This window comes from Mytilus galloprovincialis, chromosome 4, assembly GCF_965363235.1.
Source record: "Mytilus galloprovincialis chromosome 4, xbMytGall1.hap1.1, whole genome shotgun sequence".
NCBI classification, from domain to species: Eukaryota; Metazoa; Mollusca; class Bivalvia; order Mytilida; family Mytilidae; genus Mytilus; species Mytilus galloprovincialis.
This window is the reverse complement of record NC_134841.1, coordinates 49,964,881-49,991,869: the sequence shown is the minus strand read 5'-3', so window position 1 is coordinate 49,991,869 and position 26,989 is coordinate 49,964,881. Positions and strand designations below refer to the sequence as shown.

General features: G+C 31.4%; 1 protein-coding gene across 2 annotated transcripts in view; it reads left to right on the top strand.

Moving 5' to 3' along the window:
• Window positions 1-26,989, top strand: part of LOC143072357 (uncharacterized) — a 71,539-nt gene that overhangs the window by 6,427 nt on the left and 38,123 nt on the right. For both annotated transcript variants that reach the window (XM_076247249.1, XM_076247250.1), the window contains exons 3-11: window positions 6,883-6,984; window positions 7,332-7,510; window positions 11,923-12,007; window positions 12,635-12,775; window positions 13,576-13,659; window positions 14,462-14,536; window positions 16,064-16,147; window positions 16,742-16,958; window positions 17,742-17,890. In XM_076247249.1, coding sequence (XP_076103364.1) covers window positions 6,883-6,984; window positions 7,332-7,510; window positions 11,923-12,007; window positions 12,635-12,775; window positions 13,576-13,659; window positions 14,462-14,536; window positions 16,064-16,147; window positions 16,742-16,958; window positions 17,742-17,890 — 1,116 coding nt within the window. The remainder of the gene's footprint in view (window positions 1-6,882; window positions 6,985-7,331; window positions 7,511-11,922; window positions 12,008-12,634; window positions 12,776-13,575; window positions 13,660-14,461; window positions 14,537-16,063; window positions 16,148-16,741; window positions 16,959-17,741; window positions 17,891-26,989) is intronic.

Below are 26,989 nucleotides of genomic sequence, written 5' to 3'. Positions count from 1 at the left end.
TTCTGTAGTATTTTAGAAACAAATTGGTGAATTTCTGCAACAGTTGATTCCAGTTGAAATACTGGCGATTCATTATTATTTGTTGGATACCAATTTTGTTGATTTCGTGGGTAAAGTTGAACCACAAATTTCAAGGTTAAATGACATCCAAGCTTTCTAAATAGTTGTAAGCAGACTTTAGAAAAACAATGAAATCAAGAATCCATGAAAAGAAAAAAAAATCTTTATCCAGAAAAATTGGTACCCACAAAAATAAATGAATTTACAGTATGTTTACTGTTAGGGACGACATCAAAAGTTCAATGTAGGATAAAAAACTTAATTCACATAGTTTTTTCGCTGACCCCCCGACCCCCCTTCTTAACTTAATTTGGGAAAAATTGATTTACCTATATGGATATATATGTAAAATAGATTTTAGATTAACAAAACTTGCAGCAATGTTGACCCCCCCACCCCCAAACTATTTGATTTAAGTTTTTTATCCTACATCAATCTTTTGATGTCATCCCTTAACTTATATATACAATGTAACTTGCCTAATCCGATACTCTGGGGGACCATAAAAAAATGTAGGATTAAACAAGGGTGTCGGAATACTTTTTTTTCTGCAAGGATAGGCACATTTTGGGACCATTAAAATTTGTCAGTTAATGCAGGATGTTGGAAAACTCAGGTGTGGGATTAGACAGGTTACACTGTATAAGCATGATTCACATTTTTTGTGCATTAAATTATTAGTTAACTAATTTGTTTACTGTATAACCATAGCTACATAATTTCAAATTATATTCTTTTATGTTAGAAAACATACCATGATGCTGTTGCAAGATTCACCTGTTTCATTCTTAAATGTTTTGTAGTTGCATTCTCTTTGGTTCAACTATTTGGTAATGGTATTTTAGCATTTATAAACATTAATCCAAACTACAAATAACGTTATCTCTGTTGCATACAAACAAACTTGGAAAATAACTCTTTTTCATCTCATCATTGATTAGTGTCTAGTATAATATGTTATATATTTGTATCCATTTTAAGCTCAACTGATCTTAAAGTCCATGTGTACTTTTGCCATCATTTGGCATCTGTCGTAAGTCCCTTATAGGAGTTATTTCCCACAAAAGACTATACTAGTTTTTTGCAGAAACTAGCTATAATAGAAGATAAGAGAAAAATTGTAATAAACACAAATTACAGTAAGTCAACTTGGCCTGAATCGTCAAAAGACCTGTGGTAAAAGTTATTGCCCTTGAAAGATTTAACTTCTTACATGTGCACACCATTTAACTGATTGCAATATATAAAAAAAATATCAAAATGGCATGTTTTTGATAAGGTTAACAATTCATGCTGTTGGAAGCTTTTTGTAAGTATAGCTTACTGTAAATTCAGAAATTATTGCGTTCATTTATTATTGCGATTTTGTCATTTTAGACTTAAATGCAATTTAATTTTTTGCGATATTGAGAAAAATCCTAATTAATTCATATACAAAATTTCAAAATGCGAGTTTAAATAATTGCGATTATAACCCTGTCGCATTATTTCGCAATAATAACAACATCGCAATAATTTCTGAATTTACAGTATTTTGCTATAAAGTTGGATTAACTTATTGCTTACCATTTAACTGAGTGCAATGAAGAAACAAATAAATATCAAATTGGCATGTTTTTATAAGGTGAGCAATGAAGCTTTTTGTTAGTGTTTCTTATTGTGCTTGGATTTTAGTTAACTTATAAATATATCATTTAACTGATTGCAATGGAGAAAAAATAAATAAAAAATGGTGATTTTTTTTTTTTTATAAAATGATCGATTCTTGGAAGCCTTTTGTTAGTATGGCTTATCATGCTGCAGGGTTCTCACTAGGCGAGTCCATGAGTCCGGGACTCATCAAAATCTGTCTGGACTCACCATTTTCAAAACTGGGGAGTCCACAGATGCATCAAGATTGAAATATTTTGTATAAACTGAACACAGTTAAACACAAATATCATCATTTTATAGCAAAAGTTTAAAAGTGATCTGAATTTGATTTGATTTCATTGCTCTGTTAGGAAATGGAGACTAAAATATTACTTTATATATTGCAATAAAATATTTTCTTCTTACTGCTGGACTCATCATACCTAAAAATGATGAGTCTCTGGACTCGCCTTCAAAAATCCTTATCGAGAACCCTGAATTGCTTAAACTTTGGATTTTATAATTTGAATTATTTATGAAGAATTGTCATATAAAATTAACTAAAAGGAGAGGTCTCATTTGAGGCCAAATTGATCCTAAAATTAAAATAAAAAATATATTTCAAGCCATCTCTAACTGGTACATGTAGTTTGTGTACTGAGTCAGCTGAGTTACCCATTAGACAACAGTAAATTCTTGCTAAAAAAAAAATATATATTTCAAGCCCTCTCTAACTGGTACATGTAGTTTGTGTACTGAGTTAGCTGAGTTACCCATTAGACAACAGTAAATTCTTGCTAAAAAAAAATATATATTTCAAGCCCTCTCTAACTGGTACATGTAGTTTGTGTACTGAGTCAGCTGAGTTACCCATTAGACAACAGTAAATTCTTGCTAAAAAAAAATATATATTTCAAGCCCTCTCTAACTGGTACATGTAGTTTGTGTACTGAGTCAGCTGAGTTACCCATTAGACAACAGTAAATTCTTGCTAAAAAAAAATATATATTTCAAGCCCTCTCTAACTGGTACATGTAGTTTGTGTACTGAGTTAGCTGAGTTACCCATTAGACAACAGTAAATTCTTGCTAAAAAAAAATATATTTCAAGCCATCTCTAACTGGTACATGTAGTTTGTGTACTGAGTTAGCTGAGTTACCCATTAGACAACAGTAAATTCTTGCTAAAAAAAAATATATATTTCAAGCCCTCTCTAACTGGTACATGTAGTTTGTGTACTGAGTCAGCTGAGTTACCCATTAGACAACAGTAAATTCTTGCTAAAAAAAAAATATATATTTCAAGCCCTCTCTAACTGGTACATGTAGTTTGTGTACTGAGTCAGCTGAGTTACCCATTAGACAACAGTAAATTCTTGCTAAAAAAAAAATATATATTTCAAGCCCTCTCTAACTGGTACATGTAGTTTGTGTACTGAGTTAGCTGAGTTACCCATTAGACAACAGTAAATTCTTGCTAAAAAAAATTATATATTTCAAGCCCTCTCTAACTGGTACATGTAGTTTGTGTACTGAGTCAGCTGAGTTACCCATTAGACAACAGTAAATTCTTGCTAAAAAAAAAATATATATTTCAAGCCCTCTCTAACTGGTACATGTAGTTTGTGTACTGAGTCAGCTGAGTTACCCATTAGACAACAGTAAATTCTTGCTAAAAAAAAAATATATATTTCAAGCCCTCTCTAACTGGTACATGTAGTTTGTGTACTGAGTCAGCTGAGTTACCCATTAGACAACAGTAAATTCTTGCTAAAAAAAAATATATTTCAAGCCCTCTCTAACTGGTACATGTAGTTTGTGTACTGAGTCAGCTGAGTTACCCATTAGACAACAGTAAATTCTTGCTAAAAAAAATTATATATTTCAAGCCCTCTCTAACTGGTACATGTAGTTTGTGTACTGAGTTAGCTGAGTTACCCATTAGACAACAGTAAATTCTTGCTAAAAAAAAAATATATATTTCAAGCCCTCTCTAACTGGTACATGTAGTTTGTGTACTGAGTTAGCTGAGTTACCCATTAGACAACAGTAAATTCTTGCTAAAAAAAAAAATATATTTCAAGCCCTCTCTAACTGGTACATGTAGTTTGTGTACTGAGTCAGCTGAGTTACCCATTAGACAACAGTAAATTCTTGCTAAAAAAAATTATATATTTCAAGCCCTCTCTAACTGGTACATGTAGTTTGTGTACTGAGTCAGCTGAGTTACCCATTAGACAACAGTAAATTCTTGCTAAAAAAAAATATATTTCAAGCCCTCTCTAACTGGTACATGTAGTTTGTGTACTGAGTTAGCTGAGTTACCCATTAGACAACAGTAAATTCTTGCTAAAAAAAAAAATATATTTCAAGCCCTCTCTAACTGGTACATGTAGTTTGTGTACTGAGTCAGCTGAGTTACCCATTAGACAACAGTAAATTCTTGCTAAAAAAAAAATATATATTTCAAGCCCTCTCTAACTGGTACATGTAGTTTGTGTACTGAGTTAGCTGAGTTACCCATTAGACAACAGTAAATTCAGTTAAATGCAGTAATTGTATTCTTTGATAAGAAATTGCTTAGAAATAATGCAGATTACAACTAGCCTCTTGCCAAAAAGATGTGTATTCCCTTCAAAAAATTAATTTGGGAAACACTTGTGATCAATGTTTATTTATTCACAAATTCCCAACAATGATATCAAAATTAACTCTTTTTTCTTTCTAAAATTCTGAAAAATTATGTTTATGAGGTTACACTCAAACTGTGTCATCAAGGTTTGATATATTTTCACATTTTCTGAAAGTCTTTCATAGATGTTTGAAAAAAATAATATCATACAATGTTTTTTTTATTTTTAGTAAATTTATTTTAATAACTAAACAATTTATTTTTCTTCTTTTTTTGCTATGTGTTTACTTGATATTTAAGTTTGGTTTTGATTTTTATGGCATTATGTTATATTTAACACTGTATTATGAATGCTTTTATTATTGCTGAAAGTTTGACAGGATAAGTATTGCATTTTTTTTCGATTAGATATTTCAGTTGGTAATTAGATAAACATTATTGATTTAATATTGTATATTGAAGGGACTTCCAGCAATTGGAATTTTAAAACTATAAATTTTTACAGAGGGACAATTTTTCATAAAATCTATATATTGAGCAATAAAATGAATCAGTCCAATAAATATACTTTCAACTTTCTGTCAGTAAAGCTCGTTGAACTATAACATAACTTCACATGTATATTATACCAAAAAATATTGATCCATTTCAGTTAAATTTCAGTTCAGTTTTAATTATTTAATTATTTAGTTTACGTATTATAAACCACAATATGCTATTCCATAGATCTCCCATTTACTGGTGACCTTTCCTAACATGTTGATTGTAATAAAGAAAACAACTCGAGTTTAGGCCATGTTTTCAGATGATATAGTGCCTAAGTGGTCCCAGTGGACATATTTTTGAATTTCAAAATAGATTAGAATTTAAAGTTTCAAGGAGTTAACTCTCGGCGCAGGTTAAGCGTTTCAATTCCTGACGTAAAACCTGAATAAAGGTATTTTAAGGCGTATTGTAATGAAACAGCAGCCCACAAACAAACAAAAACAAAATAAAAAAAAAGTTATCTATAGGTCAACATATGGTATAAAATAATACACGAGTGTGTACAGTACATGTACCTGTATGTCAAGTTCTAAATTGCAGAGTCTTAAACTTTTAAAAGCTGTAGAAATTATCAACAGTCCATAATAACTTTTCTTGAGATGTTTCTCACTTAGACCACAAACAGAGAGAGGTAATTATGATTCACATGATTTTATTTCCGAAAACAATTTTACCAATTTGTAGGTAGCTCTTTACAAGCAATATTTATACATCTGAAAAATATCTCGGGTAATTTGTAGAGATAACGTCGAAATTGTCTGCCAGCTACGTCGTACACTTTAGCGCCAACGTTGAGGTTACAAAGGGGGGACTCAATTTTTTAGGATAAATCGTGTTTATCATGGAATCGAGCACAGTGACATATATTTTTTATTTAAGATTTGGAGAATGCATGATAAAATTTCAGAAACAGTTTATTTCTATATTTTTAGGTTTAAAAAAATCCCACTTTGAGCATCTGGTCCGCAATGTCAAGCAAGGCTTGAATAATTGTATTGTCATTCGTGTAGGGATTTATTTTTTTCCTTATTGTTGCTTATCACAGCTTCAGTTTGGACCCCATCTTAACAATTTACGATGAAGAATATTTGCTTCAAAAATTTTATAACATTCCCTTTAGTTTTTTACAAAATTGCACAAATCCCCAATTTTCAGCCTCAACTTTCTCGAAAACAAGCACAGTGACCTATGTTTTATTTTGTGGTTTATTTTATAACTCGCCAAGGCCTTCAACTTAATTAAAAATTATAAAATACAAAATACAGAAAAGTCATAATGTGATTAGTACTTATTTTAGTATGATTTAATTTTATTTTATTGATAAGACTTACCAATATCTTTTATGCATCAAATATAAGTATATAAGTAATGTGGATGAGTCATAAATTATAAATAAATGTACTGTACATGTCTCATTGGCACTTATACCACATCTTCTTATATCTTTGTAAATTCTGAAATTATTTTTGATTGTTGAAAAATTAAGAGAAAAACATATTAGATAGATTGTTGCCATTTCAGATATAGCTGCGTACAAGTAATTTAAGTTTATATTATTTTAAACCTCTACGATTGCAATTTTCCACAGTAATGAAATCATTTTTAAAATTTCAGAATTTTTAAAGTGACTGCAATGTTCATGATGTTTGTTGAAATGGTTTATTTTAGATAAATCTGACAAAAGAATGTTATGCTATATATTGTCAATTTTCACTATTATCCCTAGTTATGACTTATTTTGGGTATAAATGTCAATGAATGATAAGAAAGGTTGAAATTTTATGTATTGTATACAACATTCAAGCATCTTAAAAATTACCTTCCTCTTAACTAGTTTAAAATAGGTAAAAAAGTATTTATGATGTGGAAGGTAATCATCTGGTATTCACAGTTTTGATTATTTCATTCATGATCTTATACTTACCATAAATCTTTGGTTGTCATGTATTACTTTAACATAACAGTTACTAAGTCCATAACACTTTTTGATAAATGCAGATTTTTTTTTTATAGCAACAAGACCAAGAAGAAATAGAAGAAGACAGAAGAAAGGAAAGAACTAGAGGAGAGACAGTCAAAATTATAGATGACTATGATGATGATGATACTGTTACGGTAAGATTTAATGAATAGCTTAGGTTTGTACCATGTATTTATTAATATTTGTGTGATACAGATTTTCATGGATTTCATGTACCACAACTTAGAATATCCAACATAGAACAAATGTTCCAATAGCTTTAATGCAGATAGGAGTACGATCGGAACAGCACAAACAATATATTCATATTTTACAATGGGTGTGTACTCAAAGCATTTGAAGGACGTCATGTCAGAATTACAGATGTTTTACATGATAATATTCCTTGAACCTTATGCACAAAGCCTTTTTTAAATTAGTGTTATTTTTATTTGTTGTGGAAAGTGATTGAATGTTAGAATGAATCATTTTCTCTATACAGATTGTATCTGATGGAAAAGGTAGAAAGAAGAGTGCAGGAAAGAAGAAAGGAAAAGGAAAAGGTCTGATGGGAAAACTAGGGTTAGATGATGAGTATCAACATGAAAAGAAAGGAAAAGAAGTTAAAATTGACAAATCTTTCCAAACTGGTATGGGTGGTATTCTTGTCAAGTTTACAAGGTACGGTCAAATAAAAACTACATAATATATATTTTTTTCATATATCCAGGTGTAATGATAAGTCGTTATCCTAAGGCTATTTTTTTCTTATTTTTTCTGTACACTTAGCTTTCATTTTTTATTACCATGCATTGTCAAGCTTAGTAACTCATAATTATTTGTCAGTAACTAAATGTACGATGCTGTCCCATACTGAACCTTCTGACCTTGTTTGTTTACATTTAAATTTCAATGGCGTCAAAATCACGTGATGTCAATTCGTTCTACCCAATCAAATTGCTCTACTGTCAATTAGGGGATTTTCCAGTCTACGGCAATTACGTTATTTCTTTGTGGGATATTGCTTCAAAATAGTTTGCAATAATTTTCGGTTTTATTCAACAGGAAAACTCTTTTTTTGCCATCCCTTTTGACATCAATGGAATTCTGTATGAATATTTATCTACAGTCATGATGGTCAGAATATCGATCTTTTTATAATGAATAAAAAGAAAATTCTATGAAAAATAAATGTAAATTATTTTTCATTAACCTACTCTATATTCCTGTACAAAATTATGGCATGGGCATCGTTTTTTCAATTAGTTTTCCTTTCATTTTGGTTGGGCTTTTTTCGCGGGAAAATCGCGAAAGACGTAAGGAACATGTCATTTTAAAATTCCTAAAAATACGATTTGCTTGACCTGTATTGCCTGCCACAAGATTGATGACGCTGAATGGAATGTACACAAAGCAATGGAGGCCGGAAGTGGGATTTTGTGAAGTTCTAGAATGTTTTTAGACATTCGGAAGTCGGGATTGAAACGGGCATTAGAAATTTGGCATTTTTTAGCCATAATTGAGAACAACAATGAAAACTTAGGCCAATTAAAATTAATTGATAGATTTTCATCCCCGCCCGCCCCTCTGAAATCTTCCCGCCCCGATTTTTTTTATTTTTGAAAAAAATATGATTTCCGGATTTTGTTCATTTCCGTTACCGGTAACCGTCGATAATTTCGCTTCATGTAAAACTTCCTGTTTTAAAATACGGTTTTCGTATTTCTCAGAGTATTCTTACTAAAATCATTAAGTCGATATATTCTGATCTATGATGACAACATCATTTACCGAGAATAGAGATTGATTACGAGAAGGGCATGAAATATTCGGGTTACGAGTAATATGCTGTGTCCAAAAACGCAAATCGGCGTATGTCACAAATGACACAAATGTTTGTGAATAAAACACCTTGGATTTATTTTATTTATACAATGACTTTGTGTCAAGAAATTTGAACTGTGAATGAAACCCAAAAGCGTAAGAATCGTGGAACACATTTGACTGGAATAAAGAAATTGACACAAGCATGAACTTTTTAGATTGGTGACGGTATATTGAGTTCAGAAAATCGACAAACATACGCATTTTTTATTTATTAATTTATAGCAAGCTCTTAGATTTAGATTTAGCCATGCCTTTCGTTTTTTGTAGAAAAACAGCAAACATCCTCTGTCACAATACCCACGATAGAGTCATTAAACAACTTTATGTTTTACATTGTAATTATATTTGCATCTTGCATACTAAGGACCAACCCTATTATTTCAACACTGTTTAAGTTTTCATTTTATTCTGTACTTATCGTACTCGTGTTGCATACCAATGCATTTGCTTCATTTTATTAGGACAACAAAACATTGCTTAGAAAGCAAAATACATTTGATGGAGGTAGTCCAACTGAAGAGAGCATTTCTCCTCATTTCTGCTGTTTACTATAAAATAGGTATCTAAAGCGGTAATTACATGAATAACAGTGATTGCCAATCAGAGATATATATTTACGAATTTGAAAAAGCGGCACCAGCATATGGAGTATATGTGTCTCAATTGATACGTTACTCTAGAGCTAGCTCAAAGTACGTTGATTTGTTGAACGAGGAATACTGCTTTCTCAAAAGTTGATAAGACAGGGCTATGAATCAATCAAATTAAAGTCATCACTCAAGCAATTTTATGGTCGCCATCATGAGCTGATTGGCCATTATGACAAAAGTGTGTCAGAAATCATATCTCAGTGATATTCTTCCTCAGTCATAATAACCTTCCATCATTACCGAACTGAACAAAGAAATAACATGACGGGAGCCGTATACGGTGCTGGAAATGCTTTCCCTTCCGGAGCACCTGATTTCACTCCTGGTTTTTAGTGGAGTTCGTGTTGTTTCCTACTTATTATTTGTAACTGTTGATGTAAATGTCTTTTGCTTTTATGAGTCTTTGGTTACTCCTTGGTTTTAATTGTTACTGTCTTATACAAGACACCTTATGGATGTATTTACATGATATAAGCTTATTATTACAATACACTTGCATATATCAAGGACGTATAAACCGTGACCAGAAGGTTTCATATGAAATAAAATTTAAAAAATAAAATCCTCCCACCCGCCCCATTTTTTTCAAAAATTTGGATGAAAATCTACTAATTAATTTTAGTTGGCCTTACCTTCAGAAATGTTTTTTTATTCAAAAGTGCAGAAAAAACGTATTCTACATTGTTTTTCTACGCCGGAAGTAGCATAGTGACGTCAATGCGGAGTTTCCCCGTGTGTTAAGTTCAAACACAAATACCTAACGAACTGACAAGATGAACGATTTTAGACTACGGTAGGATATAGATGCAGATCAGCAAGATGAAGATGCAAAAAAAATTTCAACAAAATCTTAAACAGCTGCTCAATAATGTAAACTTCTCCTTTAAATAAATATTAAAGTGTACCCTCATTTATATTGTAAGATGTCTTTGATATGCAGATTTTTCCAAGATAATTTTCTTTTCACTTTGTAGCTACACAAATGCAGTTAGCTGAGCTAACCCATCATTTTCTAGTCAATAAAATAAAGTAAATATATATAGCACCTTTGACCAATACCTACAATAGTCATAGAACAAAAGTCAGTTCTCACTAAAAAAGTGTCCTATCATTTCAAGTAAAATCAATATTTTTCAAAAAAATATAACGAAGTAAAAGTATGAGTGGTTTTCTCTAAAATAGATACCACAAGATGTAGAAACGTCCAAAGTTTTACTGTTTATTTGGCCATAATTTTCATGAGGTTCATTTTCATTATCTGATAGGTTAAACAAAAATGCATTTTTTTACGATATTACAGGGGTGTTGATTGTAAAACTACCACACAAAAAAAAGATTTAAAAAAGATACTTTTTATGATAAATTTCAGATATTTGCATAATTTTTATCTCTATTTGGTGACTGAAGACGTAAAAATATATATATTCCATGTTTATAAAATGTTTTCATTTTGAAAGAAATGTTTTTAATTTCTTGCGATTAAGCTATATAAATAGACAATAATTCCTGTTACATGCTGTGAGGTAAATTGTCACGTCATACTTTGTTTAATTCTTTTGCTAAAGTACATTATTGGAATTTAAATCCCATTTCAAGGCAATCTTATTAAAATCCTAATTCTTTTTAATTAATTCGTTATTTGATAACACATGTTAATCCTCTTCAGAAGACTCAAGTAAACATGTATTGTTAATTTTATAAAAAGTTTATTTCCCTTCACGTGATGGTCAAATTGACAGCCAATCATTGAGTACATTGTTAATGTGATCGTGAGTTTTGCAGTTAGATATTTCAATGATTTAAACAAATATTTTTTTATGATTATTAAATTGTTTTTTTTAGTAGCCATTCACCTATTGTTATCATCATATGGTTAATATGGTGCTATTTTAGTTTATTTATTTCATGTTCCATATTAAGGAAGTACACCACTAACTCATGGTCCCATTGCTTCCTATGTTAAATTCCTCTGTTTCAAGCAGGCACACCTCTTTTGTTTTTTAAGTTCAAATAAAGTGGCAATCATTGCATTTCAAAGCAACACTTTATGGTGTCTTGTACTGAAAAAATCAACAACCTTTAATGGCATATAAGAAAGAATTGGTTCCCGGAACTTCGGATGTACCAAAACAGGTACTCCAGATTTGACAAACAGACAAAATGTACCCTCTTTTTAAAATTTGGTGCAGTATTTTTAATATTCAAAATTAAAAGTCCAAAAGTGTTCTACAATGATCACCAGTCCTTCAGTTTTCATTTGATACCAAAAATATCTAAATATTCTACATATTTCAAAAGTTACACCCAATTCTCCAAATAATGAATTCAAAGCCATCTCGATATAACATACAGCATGCAACAACTTCTGACATTGGTTCCTGATTTTGGACAGGCACATGAAAATGAGGATTGGTAAAACTCTTTCTTAGATCTCAACCTTTCTCCTTTTTATGTTACATTATCATATATTTTTAAGATGATAAAATTTTCTGTTTTTACAACTGAAAGATATGAAATTAATTTTGAATTTTTAAAACAATATTGTTCTATTTGTAGTGAAGAGGCCGAATCAGAAATAGCTAAACAAGACTTAGACAGAGTCGATCACTTGTCTAATGATCTTGGCAAAGAAAAAGAATCGGTGAGTAATATGAGAGCAGAATATGTTTCAAATAACTCTGTTAGTAATTTTTACTCAGCTTGTTTTTAGTATAAATGTTTATTCAAAAAATGTACTGAAAGTAGTACCTGTACTGGTTACAATCACCTGAAGTGTAGAATTTATGTGTTTTGTTAGAAAAGTATAATTAAAAGTACACAGACCGTATGTAATTTAGAAAATGTATATTTCAAACAATTACACGAGAATTATTTGGGCCAATAGAAAAAAATACACTCAACCTAAGTTAGTCACTTTTGAATAAACTCATCAAATTTTGTATTTGCACCAGACATGCCCTTCTTCTACAATATACTCATCAGTGACATAAATAAGTTAAAAAGGCAAAATAAAGTATGAAGTTGAAGAAAATATTGGTGGTTTACCTTATATCCTCTATAATAAATGAAACTTCCAAACAAGCAACTGTATGAATAGAGGTTAACATTTAACCTCTCCATTGAACAGGCAAAACAACAATTCAGAGAAGAATGAAATCTTACCAGAAACTAGATGTTAAAAGTGTAAATAGAAAATATTTAAATAAAACATTTTTTTATGGAATATCTTAAATATGCATATACTGAAATTTCACTTGTTATATTGTAGATGTTCCTAGCCATGTTAAGAATGAAACTTAAGAAAGCCAAAATAGATGACCCACTCTTATCTCGTCTTGTCAACTTTGTCATGGAAGATATTCAAAATAAAAAGAAAATGATTGAGGATGATAAGCTAGAAACTGAAGCAGTATGTATAGTTATTTTCATTTTATAAGACTTATTTAAGTAAGAAATACATTCATATTTCACTAAATTTTGTGTAAATATCAATTCTATATACACACTATTGATATAGATGATCTTTTATAGAAACAAAACAAAAGAAACACTAAAAAAGAAAAATCAGAAAAAAAGTTACATGTTGAAATCAGATTTTGCTACTGTAAAAATAACCAATAAAATGTAACAATTAATCTAAATATAGAAATCTCTCAAGAAAGTTGTAATGGTCTTTCTAAAAATATTCATCAAAAGTTATCTGCGCTGTGATAATTTGCATGTAAAGACATATATATGAAGAGAGATGTTGTATATGTCAATGAGACAGCTCTTGATACTGAATGAGAATACTGTATTATTGCAACATTACAATGTTTAATGTACTTCTTTTATTCAAAGGGGCCTCAGTGGCCGATTGGTCTAAGTAGTTACTTCTGTTATCACTAGACAGTCAACACTGAGGTTGTGAGTTCAAACCCTGCAAGTGTGGGTGCACTTGATTCCAATCTTAATTGACTAGGATTGTCAGTTTTCCTATCGGAGGGTGGTGGTTTTCTCCTGGCACTCAGGCTTCCTCCACTTATGAAAGCTAGCCACCACGAAATTGCCTTAATTCCATGCTAAAAAATTATGGTACAACACCAAAAATCAAAATCTTTTATTCAATATTCATTATTTTGCCTGTGATATCACTGATTGCAGGGATGAAGTCCAGCATATTACATTTTACTGTTTTTAGAAATATTTCAAAATATTTTTTTTTCTCAGGAACTTAGAGTGGTTCACAGTAAAGATCAACAAACTCTTGACAATGAGTTAGAAAAAATAGACATGGCTTCCCAGCAAAAGGAGGTAAATCTTTGTGTATTCCCTTGGTTTGAGAAGTATGGTACTGCATGTTTTAACAAATTAAAAGAGGGTTTGGATGGAGTTAGATGGTTAAAGAATAATGCCCTTAAAAAATGAAGATTAGAGAATAATGGGCAAAAAAAAATGAAGATTACAGAAAAAGGGGTTAATTTTTTGAAGATAAGAGAAAAAAGGGGTGAAAATTAAATGTTTATAGAATAACAGACCCCCTCCCCCCATCCAGACCCTCATGAAAAAATCTTCTCATAATCAGAGTTAATTTTGAAATAAAGTGTATTTTATTTCGTCAAGATTTGTCATGATTAAAGCCCAGACTTGTATGATTTAATTCTAGATCTGGTTTTATTGGTTTATTGATATCTGTATATCCCAGGAGAAAGAAGTACCTATATTTTGTATAATATCTACTTTAGTATAGAAATAAAATTGAGAATGGAAATTGGGAATATGTCAAAGAGATAACAACCTGACCAAAGAGCAGATAACAATCCAATGCCACCAATTGGTCTTCTTTGCAGAGAAAAAAGATGTGGGCCTCAGCTGACTCCTAAATACAAATGTGTGCTAGTTCAGTGAAAATGGACATCATACTAAATTCCAAAACATAAATGAACTAGAAAAAACACACGACTAACAAGGGACAAAAACATATATCTTCCATTATAGATGCTGTTAAAAATTATTTTTAAAGGTAGCTGATAATTCTATTCAAAGTATGAAAGAATTATTTTGTGTTTTAATAGTTGTGAATAATATTTAGACTTAATTTATATTTCTATTTTAGAATAAAATTTTAGATGAAGAAAGAGAGAAGATAAAACAAGACTTGAGAAGACATACAAAGTTGTCAGAAGCTGAGGTAATTTATATTTTTTATGCCCAATTTATGGGCATTATGTTTTCTGGTCTGTGTCCGTTCGTCTGTTTGTCCATTCCTTCATCCGTACATCTGTCCTTCTTCAAATAAAAAATTGTGCTTCTAAGTTTTTGGTTGAGGTAGTTTTTGATGAAGTTGAAGTACAATCAACTTGACACTTAGTACACATGTTCCCTATGATATGATCTTTCTAATTTTAATGCCAAATTAGAGATTTTATCCCATTTTCACGGTCCACTGAACCTAGAAAATGATAGTGTGGATGGGGCATCCGTGTACTTGGGACACATTCTTGATTTAAAGGTATTTTAGCCTGCCAACATTTAGATGGTAAAACTTACAAGTGTGATTGGTTTCAGTGGCAAAAATAAATGTCTTCATGAATTTAAAGGGAAATGCTTTTTTATAAAAGAAGATTGTGTTAAAGAATACTGTAATGATATTCAAAAATATGGAATTTTCACCATTTTCATGGAATCCACAAAATAAAATTGAAGAAAAGAGTATTTTTAAATTGTCTGATTTGTGATTGGAAATTTATCATTGTAACTGTAAATCTAAAAAAGCGAATAATTGCAGATATATTTACTGATTTTAAGTCTTGTAAAACAAGTAAACAAAATTAATAGAAATCCAATGCCTTTAAGATTTTTATATTTATAGTTCTCTATAAACTTGTATTTCGAATCTTGGGTAAACAACACTTTAAGGTGGTACATAACACCTTAGAGAGATAACTCTGTAAAAATTAGTTGAACATTTGTATCATGTTCTGTTAAGCTTCTCAATGAATAAAATAAGTGTTTATCAAACTGCTATATATTTAATGAAATTTTTCTTATAAAATGTGTTTCAAGTTTTTTGAAATTTTTATATTTTTGTTAACCCTTTCCTCCATAGATTTTTTTTTTAACATACTTGATTTGCATTGGATTTTTTCAATATAAAAAAATTCGTCAGGTTTAAAGTCTTAATGCATTGGGAAAACAAATATTTCATTAATGAAATTTCAGTCGTATATTCTCATGAATATCCTTTTTAAATTAGATACAAATTTTTATTAGGTCTAATACAGATTTTTCGTAGGAGAATGTTTTAACTGAGGCACTACACAGGCGTCAAAAGGCGTCATTATGGAGTAAAGGGGGTGGCGTCAAAGGCGTCATTATGGAGGAAAGGGTTATTAAAGGGTTAAAGTAAATATTTTGTCAAAATTTTATGAAAAATAAAATAGCCAAATGAATTTCAGTAAAGGTGTTTGGTACCACCTTAATGTCATCCACTTTACAACTTCTTTTCATTTTAAAAATGATTAATTGCTTATTTTATATTAAACTTAAATTTGTCAAAGGAATAAAAAAAAATGATTGTTAAATATCAGATCATTTATGTGTCTATTATTATAGATATATTTGGAGAAGACAGCATACTGAATGTTAATTATGACAATTTATTTCAATGCATTTCAATTTATTACAATTTATTATGATTTATTACAATGTATGACAGATAGAGGCAGTCATGGAAGGCTTACTCAAAGATATGGGAAAACTGGAGAAAAAACTAAATGACGAAAGACTGAGACAACAAAGGGTTAGTAATGACTTTATTTTAGACACAAAAGACTTTTCAGTGTAACTTTGAAATTCTCATATCCTAAGATGATCCACATTTTCATATCAAAATGTATGTTTTCTTGTAACAAAAAAATAAGATCATCATCAAATTATCATAGTACAATTATAAGATATATAACATATACTTTTGGGGTTATAGTTGACAGAAAAAAGTAATTCCAAAAAAATGTCTACAGAAGTATTTGAAATTTTAACAATTTAATTAAGGTGGTACCCAACACTTTCACTTAAATTAATTTGGCTCGTTTAATTTTCATAAAATTTTGACAAAGTATTTACTTTGGCCCTTTGATAAAAATATAAACATTTCAAAAAATTTGAACCAAGCATTTCATCAGAAAAATTACACTGTTTATATAGCAGTTTGACAAACACTAATTTTGATCATTGAGAAGCTTAATATTCCCTTCATTGAGAAGCTTAATATTCCCTTTACAACACAACGTAATTAAAACGTTTAGCTGACTTTACAGACTTATCTCCCTGTAGTGTTAGGTACCACCTTAAATAGAATGAATCTGTATTTTCCACTTCTATCATTATCTTCTAGGCTTTAGAAGAAAGATTGGCAAAGAGAAAACAGATTATAGATTTCAGAAATATCCAGGACAAACAAGCACAGGAGTTGGGCAATAATAGTGCTGACAGTTATGAGGAAGAAATGAAGAAACTTGTTATAGATGGAAACTTAACAGAGAAACAGAAAAAAGAAATACTGAATGAATACATGATGGATCTTAAACGATTAAATAGACAGCATGAGAAAGGTATTGACAACTGAATTTTCTTTTTGCATTCTTCTTCTGTCATTTGTTCATGAGCTTTCAAATAGGATGTTAAAAAAATGTATAATACTGATATATGTGCAAGCCATACAATTTCTTGCCTTTTAGATGTAAAAGTGTTTCAGTGTCCTCAACAAAGTGATTTAAAGCTAAGATCTTTAAACTTGAAGTTAATTGTTGTAAATTCAAAAGAATATAAAATTGTAGGTCATTCATTAATTTTTTTGCCTGACCTGCAATACTGATGAAGTTATACATGTTTGTTTATACTGTCTAGTGTCAGGTTGAATTACTTTTAGTTTTAAATCAGTTTTGATATAGGACTTTCAACTGTATAAAAATGAATATACTTAAACATGTACATGTAACTCATCTTCTATTGTTTGATAGAACATTCATATCTGGTTTGGTAGATATACATATGTGCATGCATCATAACAATTTTCAAATAATAAACCACTGAGGTTCAGTGTGAATTATTACCACGATGCCATCACTTACCATACAATGTTTTTCATTTACCTTAACTTCTGAAAAATCTGAGATCACTTTGCAAGTTTTGACTAATTGTAATGTCATTAAAACATGATATTTATATTTTTCTTTGATAATTGCGCTATGAATATAAAATATTCAATTATTTGTCTATCCCATTTTATTTTGTCATTGAATATGATGGTCATCTTTGAAACCTTGCAGTTACTCATATATTACTTGTAAAATGGGAAACCATAATGTTTAATTATATCTTATTTCTATTATTAGATTCACAAAGACAACAGTTAGATTTGGCAAGTAAATTAGAACAGAGAAGATTGAGAAGAATTCATCAGCTGAATGAGAAACATGAACAAGAAAAATCTCTGCTATTACATAAAACTGACAAATCCACAGACACTGCTAACTTTATAGAGGTAGGTGATCCACAGACACTGCTAACTTAATAGAGGTAGGTGAAATAATTACTCACAGACACTGCTAACTCTATAGAGGTAATGTGAAATAATTACTCACAGACACTGCTAACTCTATAGAGGTAGGTGAAATAATCCACAGACACTGCTAACTTTATAGAGGTAGGTTTTCCTTGGGGAAAAAAGTTAAGCAAGATGGTCAATTCATAACAAGATATCCATTCAAAATAAATACTTTGAAAAGTGGTCAAGTAGACATATGTTTGTTTGATGCATAGGGTTCAGTTCTCTTCCCAAATATCAACTTTCAATAAAATTCACAATATTCATATTTTTTCATCAGCATTTTTAACGAATTGAATTCTCCAGTCCAGGCAATTATTTATTCGTGTAATATTATTTGGATGGGTAATATTACTTAAACAAGTAATTTTACCTTTATTACGAATATTTGTAATATAGACGAGTAGAAAGTGTTATCTCCCTTTAATCATAGATTGTTTCGACTATTACATCTATGTTTCGACAGACACAGGCAAGTTAAAAAAGGGAAATTTATCAAATAAATAATCTTTATTACAAAACATGAAACCCTGGCGGGTTAAAATGTAAACATATTAGTACAGATAAACAAAGCAAGTAAAATTAACAAATATAACACTTCTTTTCGTTATGATCTGCCAATAAAAGGTTACATGTAATGCAGCGTATTTGATATTGTCAGTATCTGACGGGTCGCAAGCAAATATTAACGGAAGAGGGTTTAGTATATACCTACTGTAGGGAACATTATTGTATGTATACACTGGCAGACCTATTTGGAAAATCACCGTGATTTTTGTAAAAAAATCGGTGTTTTTTGGACAATCTGCGCGGAACGGAAAATAAATAGAGGTTCATCGTAAATTTTCCGTTTTACAGAATATTTTGCGGTTCTCCGGAGATTTTCCGTGTCTCAGGGAATTATCCGTTTGTCCGATAAAACGGGTGTGTATTGAGTCATTGATAGAACCAGTGATGCGTGAGCGACGGTTATTAAAAGGTCGGTTGTATAATCCGTTATGCGTGAGCGACGTTCAATCATTAATTGATCGTTGTATAATCCGTTAAGTGTGAGGGACGGTTGTATTGAGGTACAGATTGTGATATATGTAGAAGTTTACAGAACTACTAGTATCATTAATCGATTGAGATATAAGGAATTTTCAAAAATTTATCACATAATGTGTCTGTAAATTTAGAGAGAAACAGATTATATATTTCTCGGGGTGAAAGGTTTACTTTTATGATGGAAAAATACATGTGTATTTCTGAGGCCGCAGATCATTTAAACTTCATTGGCAAATAGGAATTTTTAAAACGGTCTTGATCACCTGCTGATCCATTAATCTTTCAGAATGAAATGCACATTTATACCTCTTGGGGTTGAAGGCATATATTAGCAAAATTAACAATATGCTACGATGAGATAATAACAAGTTGCGAATTTTAGTCAGAATGTGTATATATATGAGCATATGGACATACATTCATCTTTATAATTAATCAGTTCATCTGTCATTTGTTTTATTAAATTACTTTTCAATTGTGGTATAAATACAAGTTTATCATTGTGTAAGACGATTTGAGAATAATGCTTTCATCGTAAATACTTCAGAAATTATAATTGATTCAAGAACCGTTTATTGGAACAAAAATATAATGAACGGCCTGGAGGAAGTTCTAACCGTAGTTGATATCTGGGGTTAATTGGTATAGCAGTATGTTACGTAATACAACGATCGTCGATGCATAATATGCATATGTATGTATATATACTTAATTTCATTTGAGGTGACTTATAGGTCCATTGGGCCGGGTGTATTAATATTCATCATATATTGTATATTTATAATCTGTACATATTTACACATGTCACTATAATAAATAATTTACTTACTTACTTACTTACTTATATAGTATGCATGCAACTGGATTTCGACAACTCGTGGGTTGTCTTTTAGACAAAGAAGTTCCATTTTAAAGATATGAAAGTACGTCAATGCACGTCTTGTAAACTAATCTGTTACTTTTTGAAATATAAATAAGTTATATTTAAAAGATTGGATGGTTATTTCACACGTATCAAAGTTCTTCTGTCATCATTACTGTTTTTCAATTATTTTTTGAGAGTTCGATCTTAAAACTAAGTTCGTCCTGACATTTATGGAATATTTGCCACTGGAAGTTAAACAACCAACAATCAATCGTCTTATTACAAAATTTAAAATATGCCCGAGCGATAATATTCTTTTAAATTTTAATGTGAAAGACAGTTTCTCCATTTATAAGAAGGCACTTCCAGGTCTAATGTTAAGTGTATCTTCATCCCGGGATTGAGATTTATTTACTATACTAGCAAAAAAAAAGAAAAGAAAAGAAATGATGATACGTTTTTTTTTAATAATTAAATAATTAACGTTAAAAATATATGTAATTAACTTGATCTAAAACTTGACCTCGCTCATAAAAGAGAATGTTAAAAATCAATTGTGTCGACTGCACGGGATTGTCCAACGGCGGGAAATACCCTGTAACTATAAACACAGGTGATGTTACTGACCGATTGTGGAATGTCAACTCAGGGTTAAAGTGATGTGTAATTAATAGTTATCCCATAAGGACGCGGTGTGTCAGTGTAAGATCACCCCGATGGCCGGAGGCCAGAGGGTGATCTAACACTGACACACCAAGTCCGACTGGGATAACTATTTTACATCCCAACTGTTTTAGATTAGACGAAAAATTATTTACAATTCATAAAATCTAGTTTAGAACGCCACACAACCATAACAATATACTTTATATATTACTATATGATGTATACCCTTTTTGACCCCCAAACACGATGAGTAGATATCAAACAATGTCAACTCGCCCCACTTGCCAATCGGCCCACGCTATATCGCCACTTTATAAAAATATCGTCCCAATCTTGTTTACCGACTTGCCCCACTTTGAAAAAGTGTAAAATCAAATTGAACAATCAGTCTGAAAACTCACAAATTAATGTAAAAGGTTAAAACCCCACTGAATAAAGGTTTGACAACTCGCCCCACTAATAAAAATATCTTGCTTCCTTTAAGTATGTCAAATTACTATTATTTCGTATCAAGTCGTCCTGGTGTAGTGGTATGTGTCGTGGCTTGATATGCTAAAGGTCTTGAGTTCGAATCCCAGCATATCTACTGGATTTTTTCTACGTGAATTTTGATAGATAGTCTTTTCCGTAAAATTAATTATAAGTTTTATAGTGGATTTGACATTCCCGCCAAAATGTTACAGAACAAAGGAAAGCATGCATAACAAAGAAACTCAAACTAGGGTGATCTGGCAGGGGTGATCCGGCTCAGATCACCCCTGTTAGAACAAAGGAGCTGGGATGTAATGATTGTGCGCTTTAAAGTTGAGGCTCTAGTAGGTTCATTTCAATTGATAATCGATAATCTAAAATCATTTTTTTTTCAAATCAACGATGAAGTTTTGGATATTATGGAAGGGATTTTTTTTAAGGACAACGGAGGTAAAAGTCTATAGGAAAATATACAAATAAAATAATATAAAACAATTTCGAAGGTCACAACTTGTATCTTATAAATCAATGATAAAGTGACTTCATCAGTATTAACAGTTATAAGATTGCAATCAGATGACTTTTAATTTTGTTTGTGTTTCAGGAGTGGGAGTGTATAAGATTACCTTATATTACAATGTTTGTTTATATTGCTTGACCCTTATGGGTGTAATTTTGCAATAAAGATTAAAAATATATACTTTGGATGTTCCATTCTCAGCATTGTCTCTGGTCTGTCTGTTCGTTTGTTCGTTTGTCCGTCTGTCCCGCTTCAGGTTGAAGTTTTTGGTCGAGGTAGTGTTTGATGAAGTTGATATCCAATCAATTTTAAACTTAGTACACATGTTCACAATGATATGATCTTTCTAAATTTAATGCTAATTTAGAATTACCTCATTTCCTCAGTCCACTCAGGGACTTTCTATACTAAGTAAAAATGATAGTGCGGATTGGGCATCCGTGTATACTAGTGACACATTCTTTTTTTTAATTTATTAAACTTGTTCTCAGTGGCAGATCCAGATTTTTTTTATATATAAGGAGAGGGGAGACTAACTGATAATGTCATGAGAGGACCAGCTCCAGTCATTCTCAAGTGATTCCCTATATAATCAATATTTATTTTTCAACAAAAGGGGGCGGACACCGTGTCATTCCCCCTTTATAGTCTACTGAGAAACTCAAAGGGCTGTTTAGGCAGTCAATGTCGTCGAAACTTCTATGTGTTGTATAGCCAGTCATTGAGTCGGCAGTGTCGTTAAAAACTTCCATGTATATCAAATCAAGACTATTAAAAACTCCCATCAACGCCATTCCCCACTAAATCCGGCTCTGGTTCTATTAATTTCATTACTTCTTCAACATACTAGTATCGGGAGCATGTGAGTATGGTAGCACTCCGTAGATAGGTCTGTAGTTTTGCATGTATGACACTAACAGTTGGCCTAACGTATTAGAAGGCCAGGGTTGGAAGGTTATTCAACATTCTGTGGCTCAATTGTAACTATATTTTCTGTGAAGTGCTACCTAAGCCGTGTCCTGGTGAACCCTACCCATTTTTTTCAAAGGATTTTCAAATAGCACATCGAAACACTTCCAGCATTCTATATTTTTTTCACCAAAAAAATTGTACCTCAGCATAATACAGGTCATGAGGTACATTTGTTTGAGGAGGGGGTTTCAATTACTGTTTAATTTCCTGTTACTACGAATTTTCGGGATTTTTTTTCATCAGATTTGCCCTGTTGTCTTTTCTTTTAACTCCGTGTAAACCCTCACACGCGATGTTTACAGAATTATTTGTTTGAAAAATTAAATTTGTTGTATTACCTCTTTTATCAAAATAATATTTAGTTAGCTTTATTAGCGCCTTTTCAAAGTCCAAGCATTGAACATTGCAAACACATATAGATATTTTCAAATGAATTAGAAAATATCTTCCTAAATCGACAGAACGAACAGAGAGATATTTGCCACTGGTCTTTACCCAGTTAACGATTCACTCTTAAATGCATTTCTCAAAAACCGATGGGAAACAGAAAAAAAACAGACTATATCTTTTGGATAAACAGCCAAGGACATTTCCAGACATGAATATAACTGCATGGACCATCGCTTACAAGTTTTGTGACAGAACAGGCTTACAACTTTACTATAGTACATGTACAGTGCTTAGAACTCTCATAATTTTACTCCAGTTTACATAGTGCATTATTTTATGTTTTATGATAACAGAACTGTGTTTTATCAAGGTTTATCATGACTCGTATGGTTTTATGATAACTGATTTCTGAGGAATATGCTTAATAATGTAAACTTTATTTAAAGATACGTTTTTTCCAATTGGCGCTAAAGAAAAGCACCATATGAATATTCATGAACCTACAACGATTGCTCAAAATCGTTATTTAAAAATCCTGTTTGTGAGATGCAGATTCATTTCAATACCGAAATTTCGTCTATATATTAAGTTTCACAAGTGTATAACACGGAGAAGCTATCAGAAGGTACATTACTCCCATTTTGTTTGGGTGTGAACCATCGATGTTTACAGCAATATCAAAGAATAAGATGATGATGGTAGAAAGAACTATGGGCGTCATGTGGCAAATATTACATGCATATCGGACCATGAGTTGTCAATCTGTATGAAAAGATTTCCAATACAACCATATTATTGAGAAGGAATGTTTACATGCTCTCGTACTAGTATTACAGGGTTCTTGTGTCGTTCACCTTAGACACACATCTTTTTAACGATGTTTAAAAAAAAAGACAGAACCAATTTAATGTCATATATCCCTATTTTTTAATATAACTATAACAAGAATACCCCTATTTAGCGGACAAGCAGTTTATTCTTTTTTCTGTTATTGAATATTGAATACCAAGAAGAAAAATAAATCCCGAAATTAATTTGAAACTTTGATACTCAATAGTTTTCCAGCAAAATATTCACATCCCTTGGGGATAATAAGTGTTTGTCCAGTGGCATATATAACATGCATGTCGGAACAGGAAATTTTGCATAATGTACTTTCAGAACCATGTTCACATCATTATACATTATAGCCAACAATTGTGATGACAACTCCTTCCTTTGTTCGAGAACAATCTTGTCGAAATAGAAATCTGTGATTTTACTATGTCCATAACTTCGATGAACCCAAAGCATGTTAAATATTGACCTGTATTTAATTCAAATAAGTTCTCTTCTTCTTCTTCGTCCATCGACATCCCATGATAACATACTGTTGTCATACGAGGACTAGTTTATTTACAAAACTTTTAACCCAAATAAACAAAATGTATGTTTCTTTCTTATGTTCAATGTAAAAATGTATACAATTTTGAATTGCAACTATCTATAGTTCCGTAACTTTCTATCCAGGCGTATAAACGAATGGTCGATAAGTGCGTATATTTTTGTTAAATCAATATTTCTTGTACGTTTCAAACTGTCCTTCACTTTTGAGAATGAGTACTTACATTTCCCCAAATTTACCCTTGGAAAAAATGTGAAAACAGATTTTTATTTTATCAAATCTTTTTTTTTGGAATTATTTAGATTTTTATAAATAATATTCTTTACAACAGAAATGTAATTTATAAACAAGCTTATGCGTTTAGTAATGACTAGTATATCGGCCACGCAAGACAGAGATTTATACTATACACCTGATAGTTCAAAATGGAAAGTTTCAAGTTATCGGTCGTATACACTGATCAATACCCTTAGAAGTGAAGCGATGCATGAACTTGCAAGTCCGACAGGAAATCGCTTGAATACCTGAACGGGTCACCTCGCAATACATTTGGGAGTAATACCTTTAGCCATGCTGGTGATCAGACAAGGGAAGGTACACATTTATTTAAATAAGTTTATTACATAAAAGAATTATGAACAAATTAGATTTTCGAAAACAATTTTCACGGAACACTTATTTACGCTCATTTATGACTTTGAACTATGACTTTTTCACCAATTCCCATATAAACAGTTAAAAACGACATACCTTGGTTACCACGGTATAGCTGACTTATATTAACTCTTAAACCAAATTTCAGAAATCCTTGTATTGTAGTTCCTGAGAAAAATGTGACGAAAAATTTTCAACTTGGCTATCATGTGTAAAATCAAACAAGTGTTCGGTAAACAGGAAGTTGTTGAGTGATGAATCTGAAAACGCATCAGCTGACTTATATTAACCCTTAACAGAAATCCTTGTATTGTAGTTCCTTAGAAAAATGTGACGAAAAATTTTCAACTTGGCTATCATGTGTAAAATCAAACAAGTGTTCGATAAACAGGAAGTTGTTGAGTGATGAATCTGAAAACGCATCAAGTTCCAAGTATAGCTGACTTATATCAAGCCTGAAACCAAATTTCAGAAATCCTGGAAGTGTAGTTCCTGACAAAAAATGTGACGAAAAATATTCATGGGACGGACGGACTGACTGACTGACAGACTGACGGACGGACGGACGGATGGACTGACTGACTGACGGAAGGACAGACAGAGGTAAAACAGTATACCCCCCTTTTTTTCAAAGCGGGGGGTATAATTAAATATCTTGCAATGCAAAGCTAGTTGTTTGCGATGTGCGATGATGCGTAGCTGCATGGTAGATTACCACGTGAATTAGATCATTTTGATTATCTTTGAATTCACCACAGTCGCTTGAATTTTAGTGATATATGTATGAAATTTTTTTTTTAAAATACTGTTATATGTATAATATATATAACAGTATTTTTTTAATTTTTTTTTTCATACATATATCACTAAAATTCAAGCGACTGTGAATTCACTAACACGTGGCTGTTGACACATTACACACAATATACTTAAAATACCTGGGGCAATTTACACTTCTGGTTTATTGTCCCTTTAACCAGCCAGTGTATCTGTGTATGATGTATTTATCTACCGTGCAAGGGTTGTGTAGCCAGTCAAGGTCGTTAAATGTATCTCTAGCTCCATTGACAGACTCCCATAATATATTCGAAAGCGGATCCCGGATTTTGAAAAAAAAGAATGTGGAAGGACGTAAAGACAACATTACAAATTGGACTAGTGTACATGCAACATTCAATCTATTTCTTGTGTGACAGTTTACTGACTGTCAAACCCGTGTTCAATTTATTATTTTGATATGGAAAATCTCAGTAGGCTAAAAAAAAAACTACTGGATTTTACCCACAGAGTGCAACAAACACAGGTCACGGAAATGGTCTCTACTACTTCAAACTTTGGCAATCTAAAATGAAATCTAATCAGTCAATTTCACAGTATCACAATTTCATGTAACAGAAGAAGATGGTGCCTTGATGATAGCTGAGTAAAATAAATATTTTTTTATACAAGATATATGTAGGGAGCTCTATTTTAAACCAACCCGCGCATGAACAGATTCATTTTTTCTTGTATTTACTTCCTGAATGACACGACTCTAGAAATGTTTGCCACTCACTGGACATCAATTTAAAAATTAAATAGAATCAGACAGTCATGCTCGAGCAAATAACATTGAGAACGGAACTTTATAGCAAGATATATACTATAGTGTATACAGATTGTATTTGAACACATACGAGGGTCTTGAATATTGTCTTATAGTTGCAAGTAATTTTTCTGTAGTCTTCATATTTTCCCCCATTATTCTATATTCTTTGTTTTCTTGGTGTCTATTTTATTTACTTTTTTGGCCCTTTGTTGTGCACTTTTTGTCCATATTCTCTCTTCTTCTATATAAATCCTATTCAAACCCTTATAAACATAAACATACACAATCAAAATGTTCAACTCAAAACCCCAGTTGACTTGTCATCCATGGAGTTTTTCTCAACCGTTAAGAATATAACAAATGCTAAATGAGTCCGTTTAAAAAAAAGATGTGGTGTGATTGCCAATGAGAAAACTCTCGTTAAGAGACCATATGCCACAGAAATTAACAACTATACATGTAGGTCACCGTAAGGCCTT